Consider the following 27,357-nt stretch of genomic DNA (forward strand, 5'->3'; position numbering starts at 1 on the left):
TGTTGTCCACACAATGTGCCTTCAGGGGTGGTTTCACAAAGGTTCAAATCATATGTTTTATTATTGCTCCCAATATACTTCCCTCGAAATTCTGGTAACCAATATTCTAGGTTCCCCTGACTTGAGAAGAGTGTTGGTAAAACTAAAAACTTGCACATTACTTCAGGGTTGGTAATATTATAGAATATCAGTTTTCCTGCACACCAAGAATCATAACATTGCACAAATTGGGAATATGCTTTTATCCAATGTTTAGGATGGACCCATTGTCCAAAGATCTTTCTCCACATGAACTCATTATTTCCCATTAAATAAGACTGCACCTTATTCTTTTGTTCCAATTGCCACATTGTTTGTAGAGTACAGACTGTCCAGTCCACAAATTTAGTCAAGTTTTTTAGTGATTGTACCTGGGCAATTATACTCTTATTAAAGAGCTGTAAAGATTCCTTATCGTATTTTAATGTCTGTATCTGAGGGTTAAAGGTGGTTGGCATCCATTCGGCCTGAATTTTAATTGCTTGTGCTACATCGAACCCTGCTGTACCGACTTTGTTCCTTAGAGTCTCTAAATCTACTGAATTTATAACCCCTATTCCAGTTCCTACACCTCCAAGCAAGGTATCATACCAAGCTCGTTTGGCTCTACAAGGAGGTGTGGCTGGAAAGGAGATATTAAAGAACAGCACGTGTTTTTGTCTAATTCTTGCCACATTTATACAAGTTGATGGCAATTTGATTAATTGATCCTGATTTACAATTGGCTGTGGATTTAGGAGCGTTAAGGAGGCCACCTTTCCAGCAGTCTTATTTACCTTTCCATCTGTACACATCAGTGTGTCCCAGGTACCAGTTTCCCAAGTGTGTTTCTTGTTTATGAAGGTGTTATTCCATTGGTTTTGAAGGAAGCACTCCTTCATCTGTAATGGAGGTCCCATCCCTTTAACTGTACAACATTTTAGGGGAACTGTAGTTACCAATGTGACACTGGTCAAGTTTGGACATAATACAAAGTTCATCCCATGCCATCCTGTCAATTTACTACTTCTAGTATAGGGTTGCCATATAGAACAGTTCTCAGAGAAATGGACAGTTGTCCCAGTGTTGTCTTCCCATGGCCATTTAAGCCCATCAACTGGTCCATATCTTCTTCTCAGGGGCCAACTAGGAGTGAATGTTCCCACCAACCCAAGGTTAAGACATAACAATATTATTAGTTTCGGGTCAGTCTTACAGATGTGGGTCCTACAGGTTGAGCTTTCCATGATCCACTAGGCGCCCTTTTGACTCTCGAATAGTGGATCCAGGCAGCGTGTTTTTCAAGCTTGATTGCAGTATAGGTTGTGAGTAAAACTTGAAAGGGGCCACTCCACTTTTCTTCAAGAGGATCACCTGAAATGTTTTTGACATAAACCAAATCCCCAGGTTTATACAAATGCACCGGGGAGTCCAGACCCCACGCTCTAGTAGACATTACCCGTCTATTTACTTCTTGTAATTGTTTCCCTAATGCAATCAGATATTGTTGCATGTTAATTTCTCCCACCTGAGTGAGATCTTGTCCTTGATATCTAGTTTGAAATGGTCTTCCATATAAAATTTCAAACGGACTCAGTTTTTCCTTAGTTCTTGGTTTAACTCGGAGCCGTAATAATGCAATAGGGAGGACTTGATCCCACCTCAAATGTGTTTCCTGACAAATTTTACTTAATTGATTCTTTATCAAATGGTTCATTTTTTCCACTTGCCCACTCGCTTGCGGGTGGTAAGCTGTGTGCAGCTTCCAATTAATTTCTAATAATTTACTAACTTGCTGAACCACTTGTGACACAAAGTGTGTTCCCCTATCAGAGGAGATCACCTCTGGCACTCCAAACCTAGGAATAATTTCTTTTAATAAAATTTTTGTGACTTCTCGGGCCTTGTTGGTTCTACAAGGGAAGGCTTCAGGCCATCCTGAAAAGGTATCTGTTAATACTAACAGATACCTATACCCACCCTTTCTAGGGAGTTCTGAAAAGTCTATCTGCCAATTTTGGCCTGGAACATTCCCTTTATCAATACTTCCAAATTTTATTCGATTCTCCACCTTTGGATTATTTTTTAAGCAGGTTTCACATCTATCAACCATACTCTTCACAGTTTGAAACAGATTCCTAGCTACTATTTGTTTTGTGAGAGAGTTGTACAAAGCTCCAGTTCCCCAGTGTGTCTTGTCATGCTCTGTTTTTACCAGTTTCCATAACACCCTGAAAGGAACCACTATTCTGTTATCTCTCAATTTTGCCCAACCTGTCGATTCAATCTCTGCTTCCAAATCTTTGATCAATTTAAGATCCCTTTCATCATAATCAACTGAATCAGGTAGTGTCAAAGTTTTCTCAGGAATCAAACTTAATACCTCACCTCGTTCCGCAGCTCTTTTTGCCTCATAGTCTGCCAATTTATTTCCCACCCCCTGGGCAGTGTTACCTTTCTGGTGTCCTTTGCAGTGCATAATAGCAACGGCTGAAGGCAATTGTACAGCCTCCAAAAGTCTCAGAATCATATCTGCATGCTTGATGTGTTTTCCTAGGGTCGTCAAAAGTCCTCGTTCCTTCCAAATAGCTCCGTGAGCGTGGACTACACCAAAGGCATATCTTGAATCTGTCCAGATATTCACTCTTAGACCTTTAGCAAGCTCCAGTGCTCTCACTAAAGCAATTATTTCAGCTCGCTGTGCAGATGTATCCTTAGGGAGGGACTTTGCTTCCACTACTCGATCCATGGTGGTTATGGCATATCCTGCCATGCGGACTCCATCTTTTAAAAAACTGCTCCCGTCGGTGTACCAAGTGTATTCAGCATCCTCCAGTGGTTCCTCCTTCAAGTCAGATCTGCTTGCATATACTGTCTCAATAGTCTCTATGCAGTCATGCGTGATGGCTTCCATTTCCTGCTTATCACTCAGAAAAGAAGCAGGATTAATGATGGCAGATGTAGTAATTTCAACATCATCTTGTTCCATTAGGACAACTTGGTACTTCAGGAACCTTGATGGTGAGAGCCAATACCCCCCTTTTTGTTCCAGAACAGAGGTTACTGCATGGGAAGTATGCACAACCATCTTTTGTCCCAAAGTGAACTTCCGGGCTTCTTGAATGTTCAGAACAACCGCAGCCACTGCCCGAAGGCATCCTGGCCATCCTTTACTAACTGTATCCAGTTGTTTGGAGATGTATGCTACTGCTCGCTTATAGGGACCCAGCTTCTGGGCTAGAATTCCCAAAGCCACCCCCTGCTTTTCATATGAGAACAGCAAGAAGGGCTTGGTTATGTCGGGCAGACCCAAAGCCGGTGCCCTCATTAGCTCTTGTTTCAATTCTTTGAATGCCCTCCTAGCTTCATCAGTCCATATTAATTGTGTCTGGCTATTTTTCACTAACTCATATAGAGGTTTAGCCATTAGTCCATAATTATGAATCCATAGTCGGCACCAACCTGTCATTCCCAGAAAGGTTCGAAGCTCTTTTACCGTAGTTGGTTCTGGAGTCCTGCAAATAGCTTCCTTCCGGTCATTCCCAAGCTGTCTCTGTCCCTTGGAAACCACAAATCCCAAATATTGTACTTCTTTCTTCAAAATCTGTGCTTTCTGTAATGAGACTCGGTAACCACTTAGTCCAAGAAAATTCAGTAAACTCACAGTCCATTCTTTACATTCTTCTTTTTTTTCTGTGGCTATTAAAATATCATCAACATACTGCAAAAGAGTCCCATTTCCTGGAGGTCTTTCCCAGGCCTCTAACTCCTTAGCCAATTGATTTCCAAAGATTGTAGGACTGTGTTTGAATCCTTGGGGTAACACTGTCCAGGTAAGTTGGGCTTTTCGCCCTGAATCAGGGTTTTCCCATTCAAAAGCAAATAAATTGCGGCTTTCAGGGGCCAAGGTGAGGCAAAAGAATGCATCCTTCAGATCCAATACTGTGAACCATTCATAGGTCTCCTTTAAATTACTCAACAAGGTGTATGGGTTTGCCACTACTGGATGTATATCTTCCGTTATCCTGTTTATTGCCCGCAAATCCTGTACCAATCGGTAGGTTTTACCATCAGGCTTTTTGACAGGCAAAATAGGAGTGTTATATTCTGAAGAACACTCAATTAGTAGTTCAAATTTCAGGAAGTCTTTTATAATATTTTTCACCCCTTGCCTGTCTTCCAGCTTTAGGGGATACTGTTTTAACCTAACAGGTTGCGCTCCTTCCTTGAGTTTGATAGTGACCAACTCTGCATTTTTAGCCTTTCCAGGCATTCCTGAGGCCCATACCCCTGGGTATACTTGATCCTTTATTTCTGGATCAATTTCTTCCTCCTTATTTTGGGGTTCAGTAAGAGTCAAACTTAAAATTTCAATGTAGTTATCTTCTGGTATTTTAAATTCAATTTCTCCATCTTTAAATCTTATTTCAGCCTTTAATTGTTCTAATAAATCTCTTCCCAAAAGAGATTTAGGGGCCTCAGGTAAGTAAAGGAATTTATGAATCCCGGCACTTTTCCCAATTTTGAATTGCAATGGTCTCAGGAAGGATGCCTTCTCAACCTGTCCGGTTGCCCCCACAATATTGACAGTCTGCTGACTTACAGGCAATAAATTCTGGTTTAGTACTGAAAATGTGGCACCTGTATCTATTAAAAATTCAACTGGCTTCTCTTCTTTCCCTAGCTGAATTTTTACCAAGGGTTCTGCTAGGGAAGACTCCCCTGGTCTGTGTCAATCCTCATTCATATCAGCTACCACCACCTGCTGGCCTAATATTGGGCACTCCCTTTTCCAATGCCCCTTCTGCCTGCAAAAAGCACACTCATCTCTCTGGAGTTTTTTATTTCCCCTAGGTTGGGAACGTGTATTGTTTCTCATAGTTCCCCTTCCTCCATCAGTAATGTTTTCTGATGGGTTCTGGGATGATGCTGGCCCCCCTGTGGTGCGCAGGGCGGCTATGGTGGCATTGGCAACAGTTCTGCCCAATACCCTTTCTTTCTGGCCATCTCTATTCCGGTATACTCGCCAAGCAATTTCCAACAATTTCTCTAGATCCCTCATGTCTGTCCCCTGCAGTTTCTGGAGCTTTTTTGCAATATCACATGTTGACTGTCCCAAAAACAGGAATATTAACTGATCTTTTGCCATCTGAGAGTTGGGGTCCAAAGGGGTATATTTCTGTATTCCTTCTTTTAATCGATTCAAAAAATCAGTAGGTGTTTCTTTTCTATCTTGTTTAATTTCATACAATTTGGACCAATTCACTGCCTTTGGGATGGCATTTCTTATTCCATAAGCAATCCATTCCCTATATCGGATTAATAAATTCCGATTTCCCGAATTGTTAGGGTCCCAGCCGGGGTTAGTGGTTGGGACATGATTATCCACTGTTCCCGGCAGTGCGTTAGCCAAAATCTGAGCTTGTACCTGGGCTCTGGCTGCCTTCACAATCATCTGTTTTTCTGACTCACTAAATGCTGCATCCAACATCACATCCACATCCTCCCAGTCCGGATCTTGTGTTTTAACAATCAGTTCAAACCCTTTGGCAACTTTTTCAGGATCATCCCGAAAATTTCCCACGGTTGCCCTCCAACCATCTAAGTCTGTAAAGGTGAAGGGTATTTTAATCCTGGCTGGTCCTCCCGTTCCCATTGCCTGTCTTAGTGGAGCTTGTATAGCAAGTCCTGCTTTACTCCGAGTTCTAGTAATGATGGGAGCAAATTCTACACCAGCTCCCTCCCTTCTTGCCCCTAATTCTCCACCCCCTGCAGCACCTGCATCTCCCTCTCTATCTCCTTCTTCCTCCAGTGGAGGTGGTGGTGGAGGCCAGTAATCCTCCAATCTCTCTTCTTGTACACCGACCTTCAAACATCTTTGCCCAATACTACAAGCTGAGCAACATCTCTTTAGTCTCCCATTTTGCTTATTATTTTCTTTTTCTATCGCCAGGACCAAAGGGTCCTGGGGTGCTAAATTAATTCCACATTCTCTCTGCCATTCAGGGTGATTCCGCAAAGTGAAAAACATATCTGCATAAACCACTTCATCCCATTTTCCTTCTCTGCGGAGAAATAACATAAGTTGTAGCAAGGTGTTATACTTAAAAGTCCCATTAGCAGGCCACTTTTCTCCAAGATCTAACTTATACAACGGCCACCACTGATTGCAGTATTTTATCAAAGTTTTCTTATCCACACTTCCACCTGGTGGTCCTCCAATTTCTTTCCAGTGGGATAAAATGCAACCCAAGGGGCTTTTCTTTAAAACTTCTCCACTCTGTTGCCCCCCCATTTATTTATTTATTTTAACCCAACACAATATGCTTCAATGAGACTATAAATTCTTTCCAGATATCGACAGGTCAGTCCCACAATTGACAATTCCAATTATACCATTGTCTCAAAAACAAAACAAAACAAAACAAAACCAGAAACCCTTACATTAATCACATAAAACATAGGGTACTTGGGACACTTAAAAAAACACACATTAAACAATTATCAATCCAGTTTTATCCCTTCGGCAGCTGCTAAGACACTCCAAGTTACTATCAGTCAAACTTTGTTATTGTTTCAATCTTAAAGAGATCTCTATACATAGTTACAAATGATAAAAACTTTCGCTTTGTTCATCTCCGGCCACGCCCCTCGCGGAGCTGCGGAACCGCGGATCAGAACTCCACACTCACTTCGTGCTTGACTGCACGTCTCAGTCACACACACACACACACATCCAATTCACAAATATTTCATCCAATCTCATGAGATAATACAATGCAATTCCCAAACCAAGATCAGTATTTCCAATAATAACTCAATATCCAGATAACATTTTCCAAGTTCACAACCTAAAATAACATTTGCCAAGTCTGATTACCAGGAAATCAATACTTGTACAAGCTCACTCTACTGAGCTTATACCGCCAACGCACACTTACGCGTGCTGAACCAAATGTACCAAAGCTCACTCTACTGAGCTTGTACCCAAAGCACACTTACGCGTGCTGAACCAAATGTACCAAAGCTCACTCTACTGAGCTTGTACCCAAAGCACACTTACGCGTGCTGAACCAAAAAGCACACTCTACTGTGCTTTCGCCACCCTGCGGGGTTCTTACGAACTGCGACTTACGAGGCAGCCTTCCAACTGACCGGTCCCAAAAACAAACAAACAAACAAACAAACAAAAGAATGCCTTATTCTTACCAGAGGTCCTTGTCTGCTCCCGCGTGGATCCGCCGAATCGGTGAGTCCCTCCAGAGAATTCTCTGGGGCCAGCCTAGGGGGTCGCCGACTCGGAGGCTCCCGCAGCCAAGCAGAGAAGAGGTCCCATCTGGGTCGCCAACTGAAACAAAAAATTCGGAGCTTCCAAACCCCCTTGCTTTCTAACACTCCTCACCGCAGTGGGAGGCTAGGTGCGGCTGGGTAAGGATTCCGAGATCAAGACCCAATAACAACAAACAAGCTGTTATTGAGCAGGCATTCTTTATTGCAGCGCTGGGAAGCACTGGGGAATTATCCACCATGAGTGCTCCAACGAGTCAGGGAAACACCCCTACTAATATACACCAAAAACATGCATATTCAGTTCCATGTCAATGAGTTCCCAGAATTCTTCTACATAGTCATTTTATTTCCTGGAATTGGCTATCTTTGTAATTATGCAGGCTCAAGGGTCTCCTGTGGGGTTCTTTGTTGATTCTAGTCCTTTGTCGTCTTCGTCCTGTCTCCAGTCTCCCGCTGGTAGATTGCCCAGGTGGGTCAGAGTCCACATAAATGTTGTCTGTAGGCGCCCAGGGTCTTAGAAGACTTGATGTTATCACAACCTACAGGATGCTTGGCATAGTTGACTGATAGTTTCACAAAGCACCTTGTTTTAAAAGCAACCCTTCGTATAGAAATTCATTATTTTAGTAAACTTTTATTAGGCTATATTTCTATTGAATTTACTAACAAATATTCTATTATGTATCATCTTATTGTCTGATATTGTTTTTTTTGTCTTGTTGTAAAAGGTACCTGTGTTATACCATGGATGGACAACAGAATGGAGGAAGAAAAGTTCACTGGAAAGACCTGGGTGGTTGTGGGAAACAGTTCTTCTTCCCCACATAAGTCTAAACAAAATGCTTTTTAAGTCAGCAAAGGCCTTTTGCTGATTATACCCAGCTAATGGACCAAAAACAGGCCTGCTGCTCAAGGACAAATGAAAGAAAAACAACAGGTGTGATACAAGGCAGGAAGGATGGGCAACAAGTTATGAATTTCCCCTAATAGTTACTGCACCAACTTGGGGCTCATGGATGCTAATTGGCTCTGGACATTAGTATGTTCATGCATTGGGGCGATGACACTGACTGGACAGTGGGTCATTGGGGTTGATACATCATAGGATATTCGTTAGTAAATTCAATAGAAATATAGCCTAATAAAAGTTTACTAAAATAATGAATTTGCTATACTAAGAGGGTTGCTTTTAAAACAAGGTGCTTTGTGAAACTATCAGTCAACTATGCCAAGCATCCTGTAGGTTGTGATAACATCAAGTCTTCTAAGACCCTGTGGCGCCTACAGACAACACTCATGTGAACTCTGACCCACCTGGGCAATCTACCAGCAGGAGACTGGAGACAGGACCAGGAGGAGAGACCAGGACAAAGACGACAAAGGACTAGAATCAACAAAGACCCCCACAGGAAACCCTGGAGCATGCATAATTACAAAGATAGCCAATTCCAGGAAATAAAATTACTATGTAAAAGAATTCTGGGAACTCATTGACATGGAACTGAATATGCATGTTTTTGGTGTATATTAGTCGGGGTGTTTCACTGACTCGTTGGAGCACTCATGGTGGAGTATCCTCAGTGCTGCCCAGCCCTGCAATAAAGAATACCTGCTCAATAACAGCTTGTTTGTTGTTATTGAGTCTTCATCTCAGAATCCTTACCCAGCTGCACCTAGCCTCCCACTTTGGTGAGGAGTGTTAGAAAGCAAGGGGGTTTAGAAGCTCCGAATTTTTGTTTCAGGGTATAAAAGGCAACGGGTTTTGCAGGTGAGAGAGTGGCCTGCTTGGATGCTTCTTGAGTGGGACACCCCCTGCTGCTCATCAGACTTGCCCTGCTGTGGAGCCTGGTACCAGGACTCTGCTGGGCCTGCTGACCTGCCTGCCCTGGGGATCGAACCTGAGCCGTAACAGTGAGCACGCCAGGGTTCTGACCCCTGGTCCACTGGGTCCTTCCAGCACCCGTCTGGGCTAGGGCCGGAGCCCCCCCCCCCCCCTGTTTTGCTCATGGTTGCCGGGGAAACCAAGCCACTGCTGCTGCCCCCCCAAAACCACAGACTTTGGGACCCTGTTATAGCTGCGTGCCAACAAGAGAAGCTGCCACTGCTGCTGAGAGGGAGGGGGCACCCACAGTCACCGCTGCTGCCGCTGCTGCTGGGGAAGAAGCCACCAGGGACTGCACTGTGGGCTGCACCCCCACCCCCACAAGCCAGCCGCCAGAGGGGAGCCGACTCGCTGCGGGAGGGTAACGACTCCATACAACCCCTTCTCCCTCTCCCCATTCTTGCACACACATCACAACCTCTTTAAGGAGGACTGTCGTTGGGTTTGCCCTCCTCCCTCCCTCTCCTTTGATCCACAACCCTCTCTTGGGGAGAACTTCTTAAGGGCACAGTACTTTTTGCATTACTCCCCTGAAGGGCACAGTACTTTTGCATTGCTTCCCTGATATATCCTTGGTAGCCATTTGCCATTTTTACATTTTTCCTAAACCTCACCCCTTAGTTTGTGTTAACCCTCAATAAACCGGTTAATTAGTAAATGAAACATTGGCCTCAGTAACAATTTGTGGGCGTGGTGAGGGTGGGAGCTCTCAGTTGGCTCCTCATCTGTCCCCAGGGAGAGCTCCATGCACTCCAACTGGTCTTTGACATAGGGGGCAACACCCCCACCTTGTCTTCCCTGCCTGTCCTTTCTAAAGAGTCTGTAACCCTCCATTCTGATGCTCCAGTGTAGGAGCCATCCCACCAGGTTTCAGTAATGCCAATAAGATCATAGCCCTGCAGAAATGCATGCATCTCTAACTCCTCCTGTTTATTCCCCATGCTGCCGTGCATTTCAATAGAGGCATTTAAGCTGGGCCTCCAATTAAGTTAACTGACTAGCTGGAGGGGCTGGGATTTCATTATGCTGCATTCCAGGTGCTCCCCTGCTGACCTGTGCCCCTCCTATAAGCTCTGGGCATCTATTACTGGTGCTGGCATCACACTGAAATTGATAGGCATGGGATGAATTAAGGTTCCCTCCCCCCAGCCACATCAGTTTAAAGCCTTCTTCAACAGCTTGGCTAGCCTATGGCCGAAGATGATCCTCCCCTTTTCTGATAGTTGGATCCCATCGGCCCCCAGTAGAACAGGTTTGTCAAAGCTGGTCCCATGATCCAGATAGCCAAACCCCTGGCTGTAGCATCAGTCACATAGCCAGCTACGTAACTGGTGTATATATTTGTACATATTTTCTTTTATCACTAGTATTTCATTAAAGCTGTCTGGTTTACCTTTCAATTCAGAAGCCTCTCTCCTTATTCTCTCTCTCCTTTCCCTATCTGTGTGGGAGGGGATAGAGAGCATTATTGTAATTCAATTAATTGCCAATCCTGTGTTAAACTGTGACAGTCACGCAGTTCGGAATGGGCACCCATGCTTTCTAAACTCCTTCTCAGAGAGGAGTCTAGGTGCAGCTGAATCCATTCCTAGTCCCAGACTTGTTCAACAGTTTACAACTAAAGGATTTTGGTGTAGGGATTTCAGTGTAGTGCTTTAACACATAATTACGGGTGTGGTGTGATTTGAAATAGCAGTCAATTGAGATTGATTGACATTATTCTAACAAATCAGAAAATTAGATTATATGATTTTCTAGCAATACTTAATCTATAATCAACAATTTGTTATAATCAAATACAGAGGTTCAATTAAAGATCTAACAAAGCTTCTAAACTAAATTGTGCACATGGACACACACATACACAGAGATATAGAAGTTAACTGTTGTGGTTTGATTTGGTGGGTTTTTTGGTAGCAGAGGAAGGGCCCCAGGGTGGCTCCGATAAGAAGCTGAGAAGCTCCCCCTGATCCAAACCCAGCCAAGGAGCCATTAGAGGGACAATTGATGTGCCCCTTCAATTAACATACAAAAGAACTGATGTAACACCTGAGCAGAGAAGCACTTAAGGGAGAAGAGCTGTGAGGGGTGCTGGTGGTGAGGAAGAAGGGGAAGAAGGTGCCCTAGCAGAAGTTTCCCTGTGACCCATGGCGAGATGGCAGGCTGTCCCCATGCAACTGGAGGAATGTGGTGGAACATTCCCTGAAGGCGCCAGGAGGGGTGAACTTGGCCAGTGGACTTGAATTTTGTGGCCAGTGGATTTGCTGCCAGTGGACTCTGACTGCACAGCTTTGGAAGACCCAAGAGCCAGGGGAGTTTGTTCCTAAAGCAGCCCATGGCTCTGTGAGATGCCCATGCTGGAGCAGCTTGCTCCTGACCTCGTGGGAAGGACTCATGAAGGAGAGGTTCGTGGAGGACTCTCTCCCATGGGAGGGACCCCGTGGGGAAGCAGGGAAGGACTGTAAGGAATCTTTCTTCTTGAGGAGGATGGCGCAGCAAGAACCACCAGCCTGTGAACTGACTCTAAACCCCATCCCCTGTCCCCCTGTGCCGCTGGTAGGAAGGAGGGAGAGAAACCGGGAACAAAGTGATTTGGCCCGGGAAGAAGGGAGGGGTAGGGTAACATATGCAAGCCCTGCTCTTTGTGTTGTCTGTGTCCTGTGTGTGTTTGATTAATGTGAAATTAAATATTTTTTTTCCCCAAGTTGAGTTTGTTTTGCCCAGGACCTTAATAGATGAAGAACCCTCCTTGTCCTTTGTCTCAAGCCATGAGCTATGCAATCACAAACTTTCACCACCAGTTTCTCTATCCAAGCTGCGATGTCCTGCCACAGGTCAGCAACCCAAATAGGTTTACCCTTTCACTGCCAGTTGTTCTGCTGCCACTGCTTTAGCCAACCCCAAAAGGCATTTGCTGCCATCCACGAGTCAGTGTAGAGATAGAGTCTCGGCCACCCCTCTCGCTCTGCAATGTCCAAAGCCAGCTGGATGGCTTTGACCTCTGCAAACTGACTTGATTCACCTTCTCCTTCAGCTACTTCTGCAACTAGTTGTGTAGGACTCCACACAGCAGCTTTCCACTTCCGGCGGTTCCCTACAAGACGACAGGAGCCATCGGTGAAAAGAGCAAATTGTTTCTCAGTCTCTGGTAGATGATCATATGGTGGAGCTTCTCGAGCCTGTCTCACCACTTCTTGTGGTGGCATTCCAAAGTGTGTGCCTTCTGGCCAGTTTGTAATTGCTTCCACAATACCTGGATGATTAGGTCTTCCTATTTGAGCTTGCTGGGTGATTAAAGCAGTCCATTTAGTCCAAGTCGCATTGGTGGCATTATGGATAGGAGAAAGGTTACTCTGGAACATGAAGCTCAGCACTGGTAATCTGGGCGCCAGGAGGAGCTGAGGTTCAGTGCCAATCACTTCCGAAGCACACTCCTTCATGTGCTGCAAGTATCTCCATTTCAGTTGTTGTGTAGTTGGCCTCGGAACCTCTGTAGCTCCAGCTCCAGAATCCCAACGGTCTCCCCTGGTGCTTTCTTCCAGAAGCTCCAGGTAGGACAGTCGTACCCGGATGTGGAATCGAGCATATTTTTGATGTCTGGCCCCGTTCGAACCGGTCCAAGGGCCATTGCCTGCACAATCTCTTTTTTAATCTGCTCAAAAGCTTTCTGTTGGTCAGGACCCCGTTTAAAGTTACTCTTCTTTCAGGTCACCTCATAGAGAGGTTTCACAATTTCACTGTAACATGGAATATGCATTCTCCAGAAACCAACAGTCCCTAAACATTTCTGAGCATCCTTTTTGGTAGATGGTGGAGCCAAAGCTGCTATTTTGTTAATGACGTCCATTGGGATCTGGTGACGTCCATCTTGCCACTTGATTCCCAGGAACTGGACCTCTTGTGAAGGTCCCTTGACCTTGCTTCTTTTTACAGCAAAACCAGCATCCAGAAGAATTTGGATGATATCTTTACCTTTCTCAAAGACTTCTTCTGGCATGTCACCCTGCACAATGATGTCATTGATGTACTGCAGGTGTTCTGGAGCTCCACCCTTCTACAGTGCAGCATGGATCAGTCCACAGCAAATGGTTCAGCTGTGTTTCCACCCCTGGGGCAGTCGATTCCAGGTGTACTGGACTCCCCTCCAGGTGAAAGCAAACTGTGGCCTGCACTCTGGTGGTAGAGGAACAGAGAAAAAGGCATGATTAATGTCAATAGTGGCATACCACCTGGCTGCTTTTGACTCCAGCTCGTACGGAAGTTCTAGCATGTCTGGCACAGAAGCACTGAGCTGTGGTGTAACCTCATTCAGGCCACGATAGTCCACTGTCAGCCTCCACTTGCCATCAAGTTTTCGCACAGGCCAAATAGGACTGTTGAAGGGTGAGTGAGTCCTGTTGATCACTCCTTGGCTCCCCAATTGCCAGATCAGCTTATGAATGGGGATAACAGAGTCTCTGTTGGTGCGATACTGTCTATGCACCGTGGAAGTGGCAATTGGCACCTGCTGGTCTTCCACCTTCAGCAACCCCGCTACAGAAGGGTCATCTGAAAGGCCAGGCAAAGTATGCAGCTGTTCAGTGTCCTCAGTCTCTACAGCTGCTATACCAAAGGCCCACTGGTACCCTTTTGGGTCACGGAAGTATCCTTTCCTGAGATAGTCTATGCCAAGGATGCACGGAGCATCTGGACCAGTCACTACAGGGTGCATTTTCCACTCCTTACCAGTGAGGCTCACATTGGCCTCCACAACAGTCAGCTGTTGAGATCCTCCTGTCACTGCAGAAATAGTGACGGAGTCTTTCCCTTTATGATTCGATGGCATTAGTGTGCACTGTGCACCAGTGTCCATCAGGGCTTTATATCTTTGTGGTTCTAATGTGCCAGGCCACCGAAACCACACAGTCTAGTAAACTCGGTTGTCCCTCTCCTCCCCCTGGCTGGAGGCAGGGCACCTCTGTCCTGGTTTGAGCCAGGATGAAGCCAATTTTCCTTTTACTGATTTTTTTTCCTTCAGCAACCTTTCTTTTAACTAGCCAGAGTGTGTTCTAACTAAGGCTGATAAGACAGTGGGATGTTTTTCTAACTGCTGGGGCTTCAAGGTCGCATCTTCACTCTGCCGGCTCAGACACTATGGGGAGATCTCTGACCCCCCCGTGGGAGGCTGAGTTAGACAGACAGCAAAATTGGCCAGAGATATTCCATTCCATAGATCTACGTAAGCTCAGAGGAAGGTCAGAGATCACAGAAGACAACTTCCTTCCTTCTTCTTCTTCCCTTCTTTCCCGTCCATGGCCGGCATCTGGGGAGTACTCCGTCCATCCAGCACTGTCGACCCTTAGGCTCCAGCTCTCCTGACCCTCACAACTCTCCGCTTTCTCCAGCAGCAGCTCCGGGATTTTCTCGGAACTGTTCCAGCTCAGGGGAGTGTGGTGGGAGTTGCTGGGGGTGGGGGGAGGCAGGAGGCGAGAGGCTTTTGCACATATCTGAACATATCTGTATATAATTGTATATATTTTCTTTTATCGTTAGTGTTTAATTAAAGCTGTGTAGTTTAGTTTTCAATCCAGCCAAGTCTCTCTCTTTTTCTCTCTCTCCTTCCCTACCTGGGTGGGAGGGGGAGGGGATCGAGAGCATTGTTGTTGGACCCAAGTCAAACAGTGGCAACCTCTAATATTGAGCATTAGAGGTCAATGAACCATCCTGGGTGATGACTGGTGCAGCCTTCTTCTTGGAAGAACTAGTTCCTGCCTTTGTTCTGTTTAGTAGCTCTTGCACGCATATCAGGAGAATATCAAAGTGGGTCTTGTCTCTGTCGCTGCTGTCTGGTGGCAGGACATCTCCTCTTAATGGCTGCAACATGTGGCCAATTGTCTCTAGGAAGATACGTTTGTTCGGCATCTTATTCTTTCTGTCATTTATTTGTTCAATGGCTAAGGTGTGGAACTGATGGTAATCAGAGATCATGTCTCCATACTCTTGTGCTCTGAAAGCCAGTTCACACACCGTTGGTCTTTCATCATCCTCAAAGCATCCCATGAAGGATGGTGCAGTCTGCGCAAACCTCCGGAACATTTGTGTGTCACACAGGATGTCATCAGAATCTGTAAGTCCATCTTTATCATAGATCACCTCTCACACAGCTATCTCTCTCAAATACATGATGGCTCTATCAAGAGTGGATGTTCTGCTTTGGTGCCATTCGATGTCACCCTTGTGGGGATATCTCTCACAGCTGAAAGAAGTTGGTCCCACATGGTGGTAGTTCCCACCTTATTACTAAGTGCTCTGTCAATACCAGCATCTCTGGCCAGGAATCCCAACTGCTTGGCTTCTCTCTCATCCGCATTGTAGGTTTCAGCCACACTATCAAAGCATCGGAGCAACCAAGGAAGAATTCCCTCACCATCAGTGCGGGTGAAGTCCTTTCTCATGAAGCACAGTTCTTTCATAGAGAAAGGCTGGACAAGGTCATCGTCGTCATCTGATTGAGGAGGGCCTGCTCTTTTATCTGCTTGAGAGTGGCCTGATTTTTTATCTGTTTGAGAAGTAACTGCTTCATCACCAGATTATAATTGTCTGCTGCCTCAATGTCAGTCTCTATCGTTGCCTGAAGAAATTCTGGGTGTTTCAGACGGGAGCCAGTTAAAAAGGGAGGAGCGTTTCACTTTGCCTTGCTCCTGGTCACAGGGTTAACTAGTTTTATTTGAATGGGAGTGGACTTAATCTTTGCAGATGCAGCTGTTTTTGTAGCAGCACCAGTGGTGGTAGCAGGATTATGGGTGGCAGCAGTAACAGTGGCCGCAGCATTGCCTGTGGGGGACTGGCAGTGAGTGGAACAACACCTTGCCCTACGCATCCACAATACATTATAAACATGCAGCAGAAGCATCCCTACTGCAACAGTGCTATTCAGATCAAGAGCTGGGAGACTCAGCTTGAAAGAAAATGGAGAGGTAAAATTGAACCTGCTACTGGCATTACCAACATGGACCTTTCCGTTCACTTTAGGATCTGTACCATAACTGTACACATACAGTGCACCCATAAAGATCAGTATCACAAACCCTAGGATCACTAGGCTGGTAATTATAGGGTTGATTATGGCTACAGCTCTGTCAATAAATCATGAAACCATAACAAGAGCAGCTACACAGAGTGGTATGATTTTGGCTGCATACCACATATACAATTGCATGTTGGGAACAACGTCCAGCAGATACATTTCAGGAAGTGTCTGTTCAGTTTTCAATCCGTCATGAAATTCAGCAGAAGTGTTGCCCATTGCTATATGAGGGATTCCTCCCATCAGAGACAGAATTTTGAACACTCCCATTTAGTGAAAATGTATAGCCTAGGCTTAAGATCGTGCCCCACGTTTTGTGCCAATAAATTGTTGTCTGCGGTGGACACATGGCTGACACACCATGATGGTCACATTGCATTTTTATACTTTTGTCTCCTGTCCGTGCGCCTTATGCTTCCTTCCTATTGGTTAACAGCTTCTGTTCACACGTTCTATCTTATTCTATGATAGGCTACAAGCTTCTTACATTTTCTTACAAGAATGTCAACACACATCTGTATCTCACATACCTTCTTTCCCTCAAACTTATTTATCTCTAACAATCAAGGGCACAGCTGTAGTTTGTCAAGAGCAAGGCCACCCGCGGCCCGTAGCCGATTGCCCACAGTTGTCACCATTTGACTCAGGATCATAAACAATGCTCTTGATCCTCTCCGCCTCCTACTCAGGTAGGGAAGGAGAGAGAGAATGAGAGAGAGACTTTACTGGATTCAAAACTAAACTACACAGCTTTAATTAAACACTAATGATATGAGAAAATATATACAATTATATACAGATATGTTCAGGTATGTGCAAAAGCCTCTCGCCTCGCCCCACCCCCAGCAACTCCCGCAGCTCCTTAGCTGCAAACAGTCCCGAAAAGTCCCGGACTGCTGCCTGAGAGAGCGCAGTGTTATAAGGGTCAGAAGAGCTCAAGCCTGGGGGTCGACGGTGATGGATGGTCAGAGTCCTACCTGGATGCTGGCCATGGACAGAAGAAGAAGGGAAGAAGCAGGAAGGAAGTTGTCTTGTGTGAACTCTGACCTTCCTCTGAGCTTATGTAGATATATGGCATGGAATATCTCTGGCCAGTTTTTCTGTCTGTCTAATTCAGCCTCCTACGTGGGGGGTCATAGATCTCCTGGTAGTGTCTGAGCTGGCAGAGCAAAGACATGACCTTGCAGTCCCAGCAGTAACAAAAACATTCCAGCGTTATCAGTAGAAAGCTTAGTGAAGGGAAAAAAATCAGTAAAAGGAAAAGTGGCTTAATCCTGGCTCAAACCAGGACACACAGCTAGCACTGAGCAAGAACATCTGGTGATAACCAGGCCTTGAATTAATGAAGAGTCTCAGAGCATGTTTTCATGTAAATCACCAACCTGGCAGAAAAGACTTAAAGTCTCTACAAGTAACTGGACCAAAGAAATGCAGGAGGTGATAAAGAATTTTCACTGCAAACGTGGAACAGTCATTGGGCAACTGCTGTAGCACATGCTACATGCTATTAGCTGTATAAAGGAGAAGAGCACTAGTCTCAAAAAGCCTGCTAAGATTGGACCACCACCCTGCCGGCGGCGAGGAAAGCAAGCAGTCCAGAATCAATGTGATTGATAAAGCAAGCTTCCATTTATTGAATACACAGTGTTACTTTTATACCCTTTTCCGAACCTACATGTAGTGAATTCATTGGATAGTAACTACTTGTAGTGAATTCATTGGATGGTAACTACTTGTAGTGATTTCACTGGACGGTAACTACTTGTAGTGATTTCACTGGATGGTAACTACTTGCAGTGATTTTACTGGATAGTAACACACATCTGAGTTCCAGGGTTCTTCCTTGTTTTCTATTCTTCTACTTCTCTACCTTGTCCTTGAGTTAGTTTAAGCTAACAGAGAGATTGTTTATACTTGTGTTAGGCTAAAAAAAAGAGATTGCTTGTACAGCTGCTATTTGTGTTACACTCTCAAGGCCTCTCGAGGAGATAGCAAGGGCCCATGGCCCTGCTGCTCAAGCCATTCTTCAACAATTCCCCCTTTTTCTTTTTGTACAAGCAATATCTTATCAGACAATTTTGTTACATTTTTCATAATACAATGGTAAGCTATCTTGATTACAATCACAATAAGCAATAGTATAGCGACCCAACGCAATCCCTCTGTAATGATTGATACCAGCCAGGGAGAAAGTCCTCCAAATATGGATGTCAACCAGGAGTCAAATGGATTGTTGTTAATTGTGATTTGCTGAGTGTGTTCCCTTAACCATTGGAGCTGCTTATGAATGGAGGCACTATGATCTGATAGATTGAAGCAACACATCCCTTCAAACTCTGCACATCCACGTCCTTGGGCCAAGAGTAAAAAGTCAATGGCCGCTCTATTTTGTAGGACAGCATGCCGTAGGTTGTTCATGTCTTGGGCCATGGCACTTAAGATAGCCGAAGTCACGTTAGCTTGTTTAACGGCCCAACATGCCAATTTTCCAAGGGATGCCAATGCATGTGCAGTACCTATACTAGGTATCATTGAGGCAAACACTCGTGCCGTGGTTGACCATAGTGCCACTTGGTCATTACAGTGTGGAGTCAAGGTATTTAGGGACCTTCTTGTGCGCCTACCACTATTGGTCAGTATGTTGCGTATTTGTGTATGGTCTAGGTGTAGCAGCGTTAACTTTCCCAAATAACAGGGTCCACCAAAGGCGTTCTTGGGGATCCCCTGCCAGGCACGATCACCACAAATTAAGAATATTCCCGGAGGTAAGGCCTTGGCAGTATTATTTACCCAAATTGACTGGTTCCTCTTAGATGTTTCTGCACCCAGAGCTCCCAACCCTTGACTCGCTGAAGAGTTAGTTCCACAGTAACTTCCCTTTGATTGATAGTCATACCCAGCAGTAGGTGTGGTCACGTTTGTCCCCCTTTGGGATCCTGCCAACATTATACAAGTCTGAGTCCAATTTTCTGAGGTGTTACCTATTGTCATGGACCCAAATAAGTCTGTCTCCTGAGGATCCCAAGGTAGGCTAACATTCAACCCATTTATTAATTTAGCACTACAGCCACTAACCGTTGTTTCATTCTCACAGCTCCCATTACTGTATTTCTTAAACTGACTCCGGTCATAGGAGGGCACCCCTATTAAGCATGTACAAAATGGGTCAGCAGCTGATGCAAGAGATAAACAAAAAGCTGATTGACCGGTTTGATTCGCCCAGGTAACCCACAGATTCTGTCGAGGACTAAAGTCAAGGAGGATGGCCTTTCCTCCATTAGCTACCCAAGTTACCAACACTAGACAATTTAGAACAGTCCAACCGCTCAGTCCCATGATCTCAGGGCCTTTAGGCAGCTTCTCTTCTATGGGTCGTGGTTGGCACCGTGCGAATCAACAGTCACTGTATCTTCTCTTTTCGCTGGACGTGTCCACTTGCTGAATACCCACAACGGTCCTGTAAGAGTAATAACACACATATAACCTCTACCCAGATACCGAACCTCATCAGGGCCCTTCCAGATACCTGTAGCAGGATCTCTGTACATCACATACAATGGTTGTCCCCCGTGTTGTCGGTTTTTCTCAAGCCCACTGTGAATATATGCGAGTGAGACCTCCTGATCAGCAAAAATACAAAGATAGTTCATGGCAAATAACACCTTAAAAAGCTTTTCCTGAACATCTAAAATGTCACTAAATTTTGCTATATACATTTTCAGAGTTTGATTAGCTCTCTCCACTATGGCCTGTCCTGTAGGAGAGTGAGGCACCCCTGTAATATGTTGTACTCCCCATTGTTGGCAAAACTTTCGCGTTCGCTCACTAGAATATGCCGGGCCATTATCTGTCTTAAGCTGCCTTGTAACTCCCATCACAGCAAAACAGTTAGTCAAGTGACGGATGACATGAGAGGCTTTTTCGCGCGTCTGGGCTGAAGCCCACACAAATCTGCTAAAGGTGTCGATGGTAACATGGACATATTTCAGTCGTCCAAACTCAGGAACATGCGTGACATCCATCTGCCATACCTCATCTGGGCCTAGACCCCGAGGGTTCACCCCAACGCCGAGACCTGGACCATGGTGGCTGCAGGTAGGACATGCCTTCACGATACCTCTTGCTTCTTCCATCGTGATGTTGAACTGCTTGTGTAGACCTCGAGCATTTTGATGAAACGTCGCATGGGCCTCTCGAGCCTTGGTGAATTCATTCATGGGCACTGTCACTGACACTAACTGATCCGCCCGTGCATTGCCTTCGCCCAGTCCTTCACTCCACTGATGACTCCTAATATGCAGAACCACATATGGCTCCGTCCTTTGGAGTATAGCAGCTTGTAACTGTCTCATAAGATCAAACAGACGAAGGTTCTGGATATCTTTGATCCTAGCACTCTCTATCCGTTGGGCAATTCCAGCCACATATAGTGAGTCAGTTATCACATTCAATGGATCTTGTGGCCAATGCTTGAATGCCCAGACCACGGCAGTTAATTCCAGCGTTTGCAGTGTATCACCAGGTTCTGCTTCCAGAATAATGTGACGCCACTGGTCTTCCTTAAACCACGTTGCCGCTGCTCATCGTGATCGTTTCCCAGCATCCGTAAAGACTGTAATGGCTTCTTTCAGGGGCTGCTCACTTCACTTTGGTAGCGGAAGCCATTTATGTTGGCTCATACACTTTAACACTGGTGTTTTTAGAGAGCTGATGTTAATCTCTTGGGCAACACCTAAGATGCTACGTTGTAATGCTTGTGAGTGTTGCAAATACCATTCCAAGTTGGCTCTTTTTATAGGAAGATATATTGTTCCTGGTTCTTTCCCCGATATCTGTAACACTCGGGTACAGCCTTTTTTGATCAATTCAGCAAGATCATCCACCTGTTGTTGGATTGTTGTCTTAGGCCATACACCGGTGAATAACCATTCCAGGACCTTAGGTTCCTTCTCCCCCTTTTTCTTTTTGCACTGTGTCAGTGCACCAACAAAGTGTGATGCTCCTAACAGAATAGTCAAGTCTATATCCAATAGCGGGTCAAGGCGGTCAACTGTACGATCCGCTATAGTTGTAGCAATCTGCTTGATCTTGTCGCGTTGTGCAGCTGTGAGTGTCACTGGTTGTGCAGGATCAGTTCCTTTCAACAATGGCTGTAAAATTTCTAGCTCATCGTTAGTAATTCCAACCACAGGACGTAGCCACTGCAAATCTCCCATGAATCTTTGGGCATCATGTAAGGTTTTGATCTCTATCTGAATGGACAGTTTTTGTGGCTGAATGTGTGATTCTGTAATAGTCCATCCCAGGTATTTCCATGGAGCCTCTCGTTGAATCTTGTCAGTAGCTATAATTAACCCCTGCTGTTCAAGCTGTTGAGTCAAGAATATTTCGTGGTCTCAAGAAAATGGAGGTTCTTGAGTGATCAGGATGTCATCCATATAGTGAAAAATCAAGGCCTCTGGATGGATGCACAGAAAAATTTCCAACATCCAGCATATTTCAATAATATTAATACTCATTATATTTTTGCAGCAAGTGAATTTAAACAGAACATGCAAGGTTAGTGTCAACGTTTGACCCAGTTGGACAACAATGCTCTCGATCCCCTCCCCCTCCTACCCAGGTAGGGAAGGAGAGAGAGAAAAAAAAAGAGACTTGTCTAGATTGAAAACTGAACCGTGCAACTTTATTTAGAAAATTAATATGTGATGTTAGAGTGTATATATATATAGTGATTATACAAAAGTGTGGCAGAAACCTCTCACCTCCCCCCACCCCCAGCAACTCCCACAGCACTTCCCTCAGATGAGACAATTCCGAGGAATCCCGAAGCTGCTCCTGGAGAAGGCAGAGAGTTACGAGGGTCAGGAGGGCTTGGGGTCGATGGTCTGATGATGATGGGCAGATGGTGTTGTCCCAGACGCCGGCCACGAACAAAAGAAAGAGGAAAAGAGAGAAAAAGGAAGGCAGATAGACAGGCAAGGCGAAGCGGCGAGAGAGCAAAGCAGGAAGGAAGGAAGTTTTCTTCTGTCATCTCCGACCTTCCCCCGAGCCTACGTAGATATATGGAATGGAATATCTCTGGCCAGTTTTGCTGTTCGTCTAACCCAGCCTCCCATGGCGGGGGGGACCACAGATCCCCCCGTAGTGTCTGAGCCAGCAGAGCAAAGGCACGACCTTGAGAGCCCAGCAATTACAAAAACATTCCAGTGTCTTATCAACCTAGCAGAACACGCAGTTGCTAGTTGAAGAAAGCTCACTGAAATAAAAAAAAAAATCAGCAAAAGAAAAACTGGCTTCATCCTGGCTCAAACCAGGACATTCCACCCCTTATTCCATACCATACATTACGTATAGGCTCTATACCTTACCAGTTGCTAAATCAATAGTTCTCTCCCAATGTCAAATTACCCTGAGGTACATATTGTACCTCACCATCCTCCATCATCACACACCAAGTATGTCCAGGTCCCTGAGCAAAAGCAATACCCCGGACAGGTTTACCTTTGCCTGAAGCAGGATAGACCCAGACACTTTTACCCAACAAGTTTCTTTCACATACCACAGGGACTTTATCCCCATCTGTAGTATGCAAAAGGTCTGATTGAGCAGCCCCAGCCCGATTGATGGATCCTCTGGTATTAACTAACCAGGTGGCCTTTACCAAATTTTTATCCCAGTTTTTGAAAGTTCCACCCCCCATTGCCTTTAGGGTAGCCTTCAACAGACCATTGTACCTTTCAATCTTCCCTGAGGCTTGTGCATAGTATGGGATATGGTATATCCACTCAATACCATGCTCTTTAGCCCAATCAGTAACCAGACTATTTTTGAAATGGGTCCCATTATCTGATTCAATTCTCTCTGGAGTACCATGTCTCCACAGAATTTGCCTTTCAAGACCTATGATAGTATTCCTGGCTGTGGCATGAGGCACAGGATATGCCTCCAACCATCCTGTACTTGTCTCCACCATTGTAAGCACATAGCGCTTACCCTGGCGGCTCTGAGGCAGTGTGATGTAGTCAACTTGCCAAGCCTCCCCAAATCTGTACTTCGACCACCTCCCCTCATACCACAACGGTTTCAATCGTCTTGCCTGTTTAATTGCAGCACACGTTTCACAGTCGTGGATCACCTGCGCAATAGTGCTCATGGTTAGATCCACCCCTCGATCACGAGCCCATTTGTATGTTGCGTCTCTGCCCTGATGACCTGAAGCATCATGGGCCCATCGAGCTAGAAAGAGCTCACCCTTGTGTTCCCAGTCTAAGTCTACTTGGAACACTTGAGCAGCCTCATCTGCTCGTTGGTTGTGTTGATGTTCCTCAGTGGCTCGACTCAGAGGTACGTGTGCATCTACATGACGTACTTTTACCACCAATTTCTCTATCCGAGCTGCAATGTCCTTCCAGAGGTCAGCAACCCAAATAGGTTTACCCCTTCGCTGCCAGTTATTCTGCTGCCACTGCTTTAGCCAACCCCACAAGGCATTTGCTGCCATCCACGAGTCAGTGTAAAGATAGAGTCTCGGCCACCCCTCTCGCTCAGCAACATCCAAGGCCAGCTGGATGGCTTTGACCTCTGCAAACTGACTCGATTCACCTTCTCCTTCAGCTACTTGAGCAACCAGTCGTGTAGGACTCCACACGGCAGCTTTCCACTTCCGGCGGTTCCCTACAAGACGACAGGAGCCATCAGTGAAAAGGGCAAACTGTTTCTCAGTCTCTGGTAGATGATCATATGGTGGAGCTTCTTGAGCTCGTCTCACCACTTCTTGTGGTGGCATTCCAAAGTGGGTGCCTTCTGGCCAGTTTGTAATTGCTTCCACAATACCTGGATGGTTAGGTTTCCCTATTCGAGCTCGCTGGGTGATTAAAGCAGTCCATTTACTCCAAGTCACATCGGTGGCATGATGAATAGGAGAGATGTTATTCTGGAACATGAATCTTAGCACTGGTAATCTGGGCGCCAGGAGAAGCTGCGCTTCAGTGCCGATCACTTCTGAAGCAGCTTTAACTCCTTCGTATGCTGCAAGTATCTCCTTCTCAGTTGTTGTGTAGTTGGCCTCGGAACCTCTGTAGCTCCTGCTCCAGAAGCCCAAGGGTCGACCTCGAGTCTCTCCTGGTGCTTTCTGCCAGAGGCTCCAATTGGGACCATTGTGTCCGGCTGCAGTGTAGAGCACGTTCTTGATGTCTGGCCCCGTTCGAACTGGACCAAGGGCCATTGCCTGCACAATCTCTTTTTTAATCTGTTCAAAAGCTTTCTGTTGGTCAGGACCCCATTTGAAATCATTCTTCTTTCGGGTCACCTCATAGAGGGGTTTCACAATTTCACTGTAACATGGAATATGCATTCTCCAGAAACCAACAGTCCCTAAAAAGGTTTGAGTGTCCTTTCTAGTTGATGGCGGGGCCATAGCTGTTATTTTATTAATCACATCCATGGGGATCTGGCGACGACCATCTTGCCACTTGATTCCCAGGAACTGGATCTCTCGTGAAGGTCCCTTGACCTTTCTTCTTTTCACAGCAAAACCAGCATCCAGAAGAATTTGGATGATCTTTTTACCTTTCTCAAAAACTTCTTCTGGTGTGTCACCCCACACAATGATGTCATCAATGTACTGTAGGTGTTCTGGAGCTCCACCCTTCTCCAGTGCAGCATGAATCAATCCATGGCAAATGGTTGAGCTGTGTTTCCACCCCTGGGGCAGTCGATTCCAGGTGTATTGGACTCCCCTCCAGGTGAAAGCAAACTGTGGCCTGCACTCTGGTACTATAGGAATAGAGAAGAATGCATGTGCAATGTCAATAGTGGCATACCACCTAGCTGCTTTCGACTCCAGCTCATACTGAAGTTCTAGCATGTCTGGTACAGCAGCACTAAGCGGTGGTGTCACTTCATTCAGGCCACGATAGTCCACTGTTAGCCTCCACTCGCCATCAGGCTTTCGCACTGGCCAGATGGGACTGTTGAAGGGTGAATGGGTCCTGCTGATCACGCCTTGGCTTTCCAATTGCTGGATCAGCTTATGAATGGGGACCACCGAATCTCTGTTGGTGCGATACTGCCGTCTGTGCACTGTTGAAGTAGCAACTGGCACCTGTTGATCCTCAACCTTCAGCAACCCCACTACAGAAGGGTCATCTGATAGGCCAGACAAAGTACGCAGCTGTTCAGTATCCTCAATCTCTACAGCCGCTATACCAAAAGCCCATCGGTACCCTTTTGGGTCACGGAAGTATCCTTTCTTAAGATAATCTATACCAAGGATGCATGGAGCATCTGGGCCAGTCACTATAGGGTGCATCTGCCACTCCTCACCAGTAAGGCTCACATCAGCCTCCACAACAGTCAGCTGCTGAAAGCCTCCTGTCACTCCAGAGATAGTGACGGAGTCTGTTCCCTCATGATTCGACGGCACCAGTGTGCACTGTGCACCCGTGTCCACCAAAGCTCTATATCTTTGTGGTTCTGATGTGCCAGGCCATCTAACCCACACAGTCCAATAAACTCGGTTATCCCTCTCCTCCTCCTGGCCGGAGGCAGGGCATCTCTAAGGCTGAGCATTAGAACTCGATGAACCATCCTGATTATTGACTGATGCAACCTTCCTCTTGGAAGAACCATCTCCTGGGTTTGTTCTGTTTAGTAGCTCTTGCACACGCAACTGGAGAATATCAGTGGGTTTCTTATCCCAAACTCTCATGTCCTCTTTAAAATGATTTTTCAAGAGAGACCACAGGTGGCGTCGCAGTGAGTCCTGTCTTCCTCGCTGCTGTCTCGTAGCAGGACGTCTTTTATTAATGACTGCAACATGTGGCCCGTCGTCTCTAGGGAGAATCTGGGGTTTACCTCCCCATCCATTTGGCATCCTATTCTTTCTGTCAGTCACATTTTCAATTGCTGAGGTTTGGAACTGAAGGGAATCAGAGATGATGTCTCCATACTGTCGTGCTTTGAAAGCCACCTCACGCACAGTTGGTCTTGCGCCTTCATTAAAGCATCCCATGAAGGAGAATATATGGGCATGTGCTGCTGGCACAGCTTGAGCAAATCTCCGGAACATCGGTGTGTCACACTCAACATCATCAGGATTTGTAAGTCCATCTTTATCATAGATAACTTCTCTCACAGCTATCTCTCTCAAGTATGTGATGGCTTTCTCAAGAGTGGGTGTTCTACTCCGGCGCCATTCGATGTCACCCTTGTGGGGGTATCTCTCTCTCACAGCTGAAAGGAGTCGGTCCCACAGGGTGGTAGTTCCCACCTTATTACTAAGTGCTCTGTCAATACCAGCATCTCTGGCCAGGGATCCCAACTGCTTGGCTTCTCTTTCATCCACGTTGTGGGTTTCAGCACCACTATCAAAGCATCGGAGCAACCACGGAAGAATTCCCTCACCCTCAATGCGGGTAAAGTCCTTTCTCATGAGGCGCAGTTCTTTCATAGAGTGAGGATAGAAAAGGACGTCGTCGTCATCGTCGTCATCGTCATCTGATTGAGGAGGGCTTGCTGTCGCTTTATCCGTTTGAGAGTGGTCTGGTTTTTTATCTGTCTGAGAAGCACCCGCTCCATCAATTGTATTAGAATTCTCTTCTTCCTCACCCTCACCTTCTACTGCTTTAAGGAACTCTGGACATCTCAGACGGGAGCGGGTGAAAAGGGTGGAGCGCTTTGCCTTCGCCTTGCTCCTAGTCACAGGATCAACTAGCCTGATTTGTGATGGATCAGACTCTATCTCTGTAGGAGCAGTGGTTTTTGTAGCAGTAGGAGTGGTGGTATTGGCAGCAGTGGTGTTGGCAGCAGCAGTGGCAGCAATATTGCCTGTGGGGGAATGGCAGTGAGCAGAACAGCAGCTGGCCCTACGCATCCACATTATATTATAAACATTCAGCAAAAACATTCCTACTGTGACAATGCTATTCAGATCAAAAGCTGGGAGATTCAACTTGAAAGAAAACAGAGGTTTAAAGATGGACCATCTAGAACTTGTACTATAGGTGTACATATACAGTGCCCCCATAAAGAATAGTATCATAATCCCTAAAATGACCAAGCCTGTGATTATACGGTTGATGATGGCTACCGTTCTATC

General features: G+C 45.7%; 1 protein-coding gene across 1 annotated transcript; it reads right to left on the bottom strand.

Moving 5' to 3' along the window:
* Window positions 1-1,245: 1,245 nt before the first annotated feature.
* On the bottom strand, window positions 1,246-20,473 carry LOC127395146 (uncharacterized). The gene is made up of 4 exons (XM_051641615.1): window positions 20,374-20,473; window positions 19,332-19,399; window positions 1,547-4,579; window positions 1,246-1,392 (listed from the first exon to the last, which is right to left on the bottom strand). The coding sequence occupies exons 1-4, from the start codon at window positions 20,471-20,473 to the stop codon at window positions 1,246-1,248; spliced, it is 3,348 nt and encodes a 1,115-aa protein (XP_051497575.1).
* Window positions 20,474-27,357: the final 6,884 nt, after the last annotated feature.

Source organism: Apus apus, chromosome W (assembly GCF_020740795.1).
Source record: "Apus apus isolate bApuApu2 chromosome W, bApuApu2.pri.cur, whole genome shotgun sequence".
Lineage (NCBI taxonomy): Eukaryota > Metazoa > Chordata > Aves > Apodiformes > Apodidae > Apus > Apus apus.

What these genes read in the sequence shown, in the direction of transcription:
- LOC127395146 (XM_051641615.1), bottom strand. Translation starts at nt 20,473, where the DNA reads ATGAATGAATTCACCAAGGCTCGAGAGGCCCATGCGACGTTTCATCAA. An exon ending in CACGATGGAAGAAGCAAGAG is followed by an intron (nt 19,400 to 20,373) that starts GTATCGTGAAGG and finishes CATGCTTAATAG; the next exon opens with GGGTGCCCTCCTATGACCGG. An exon ending in GCTGTGAGAATGAAACAACG is followed by an intron (nt 4,580 to 19,331) that starts GTTAGTGGCTGT and finishes GCAACCGGACAG; the next exon opens with GTTGAGAAGGCATCCTTCCT.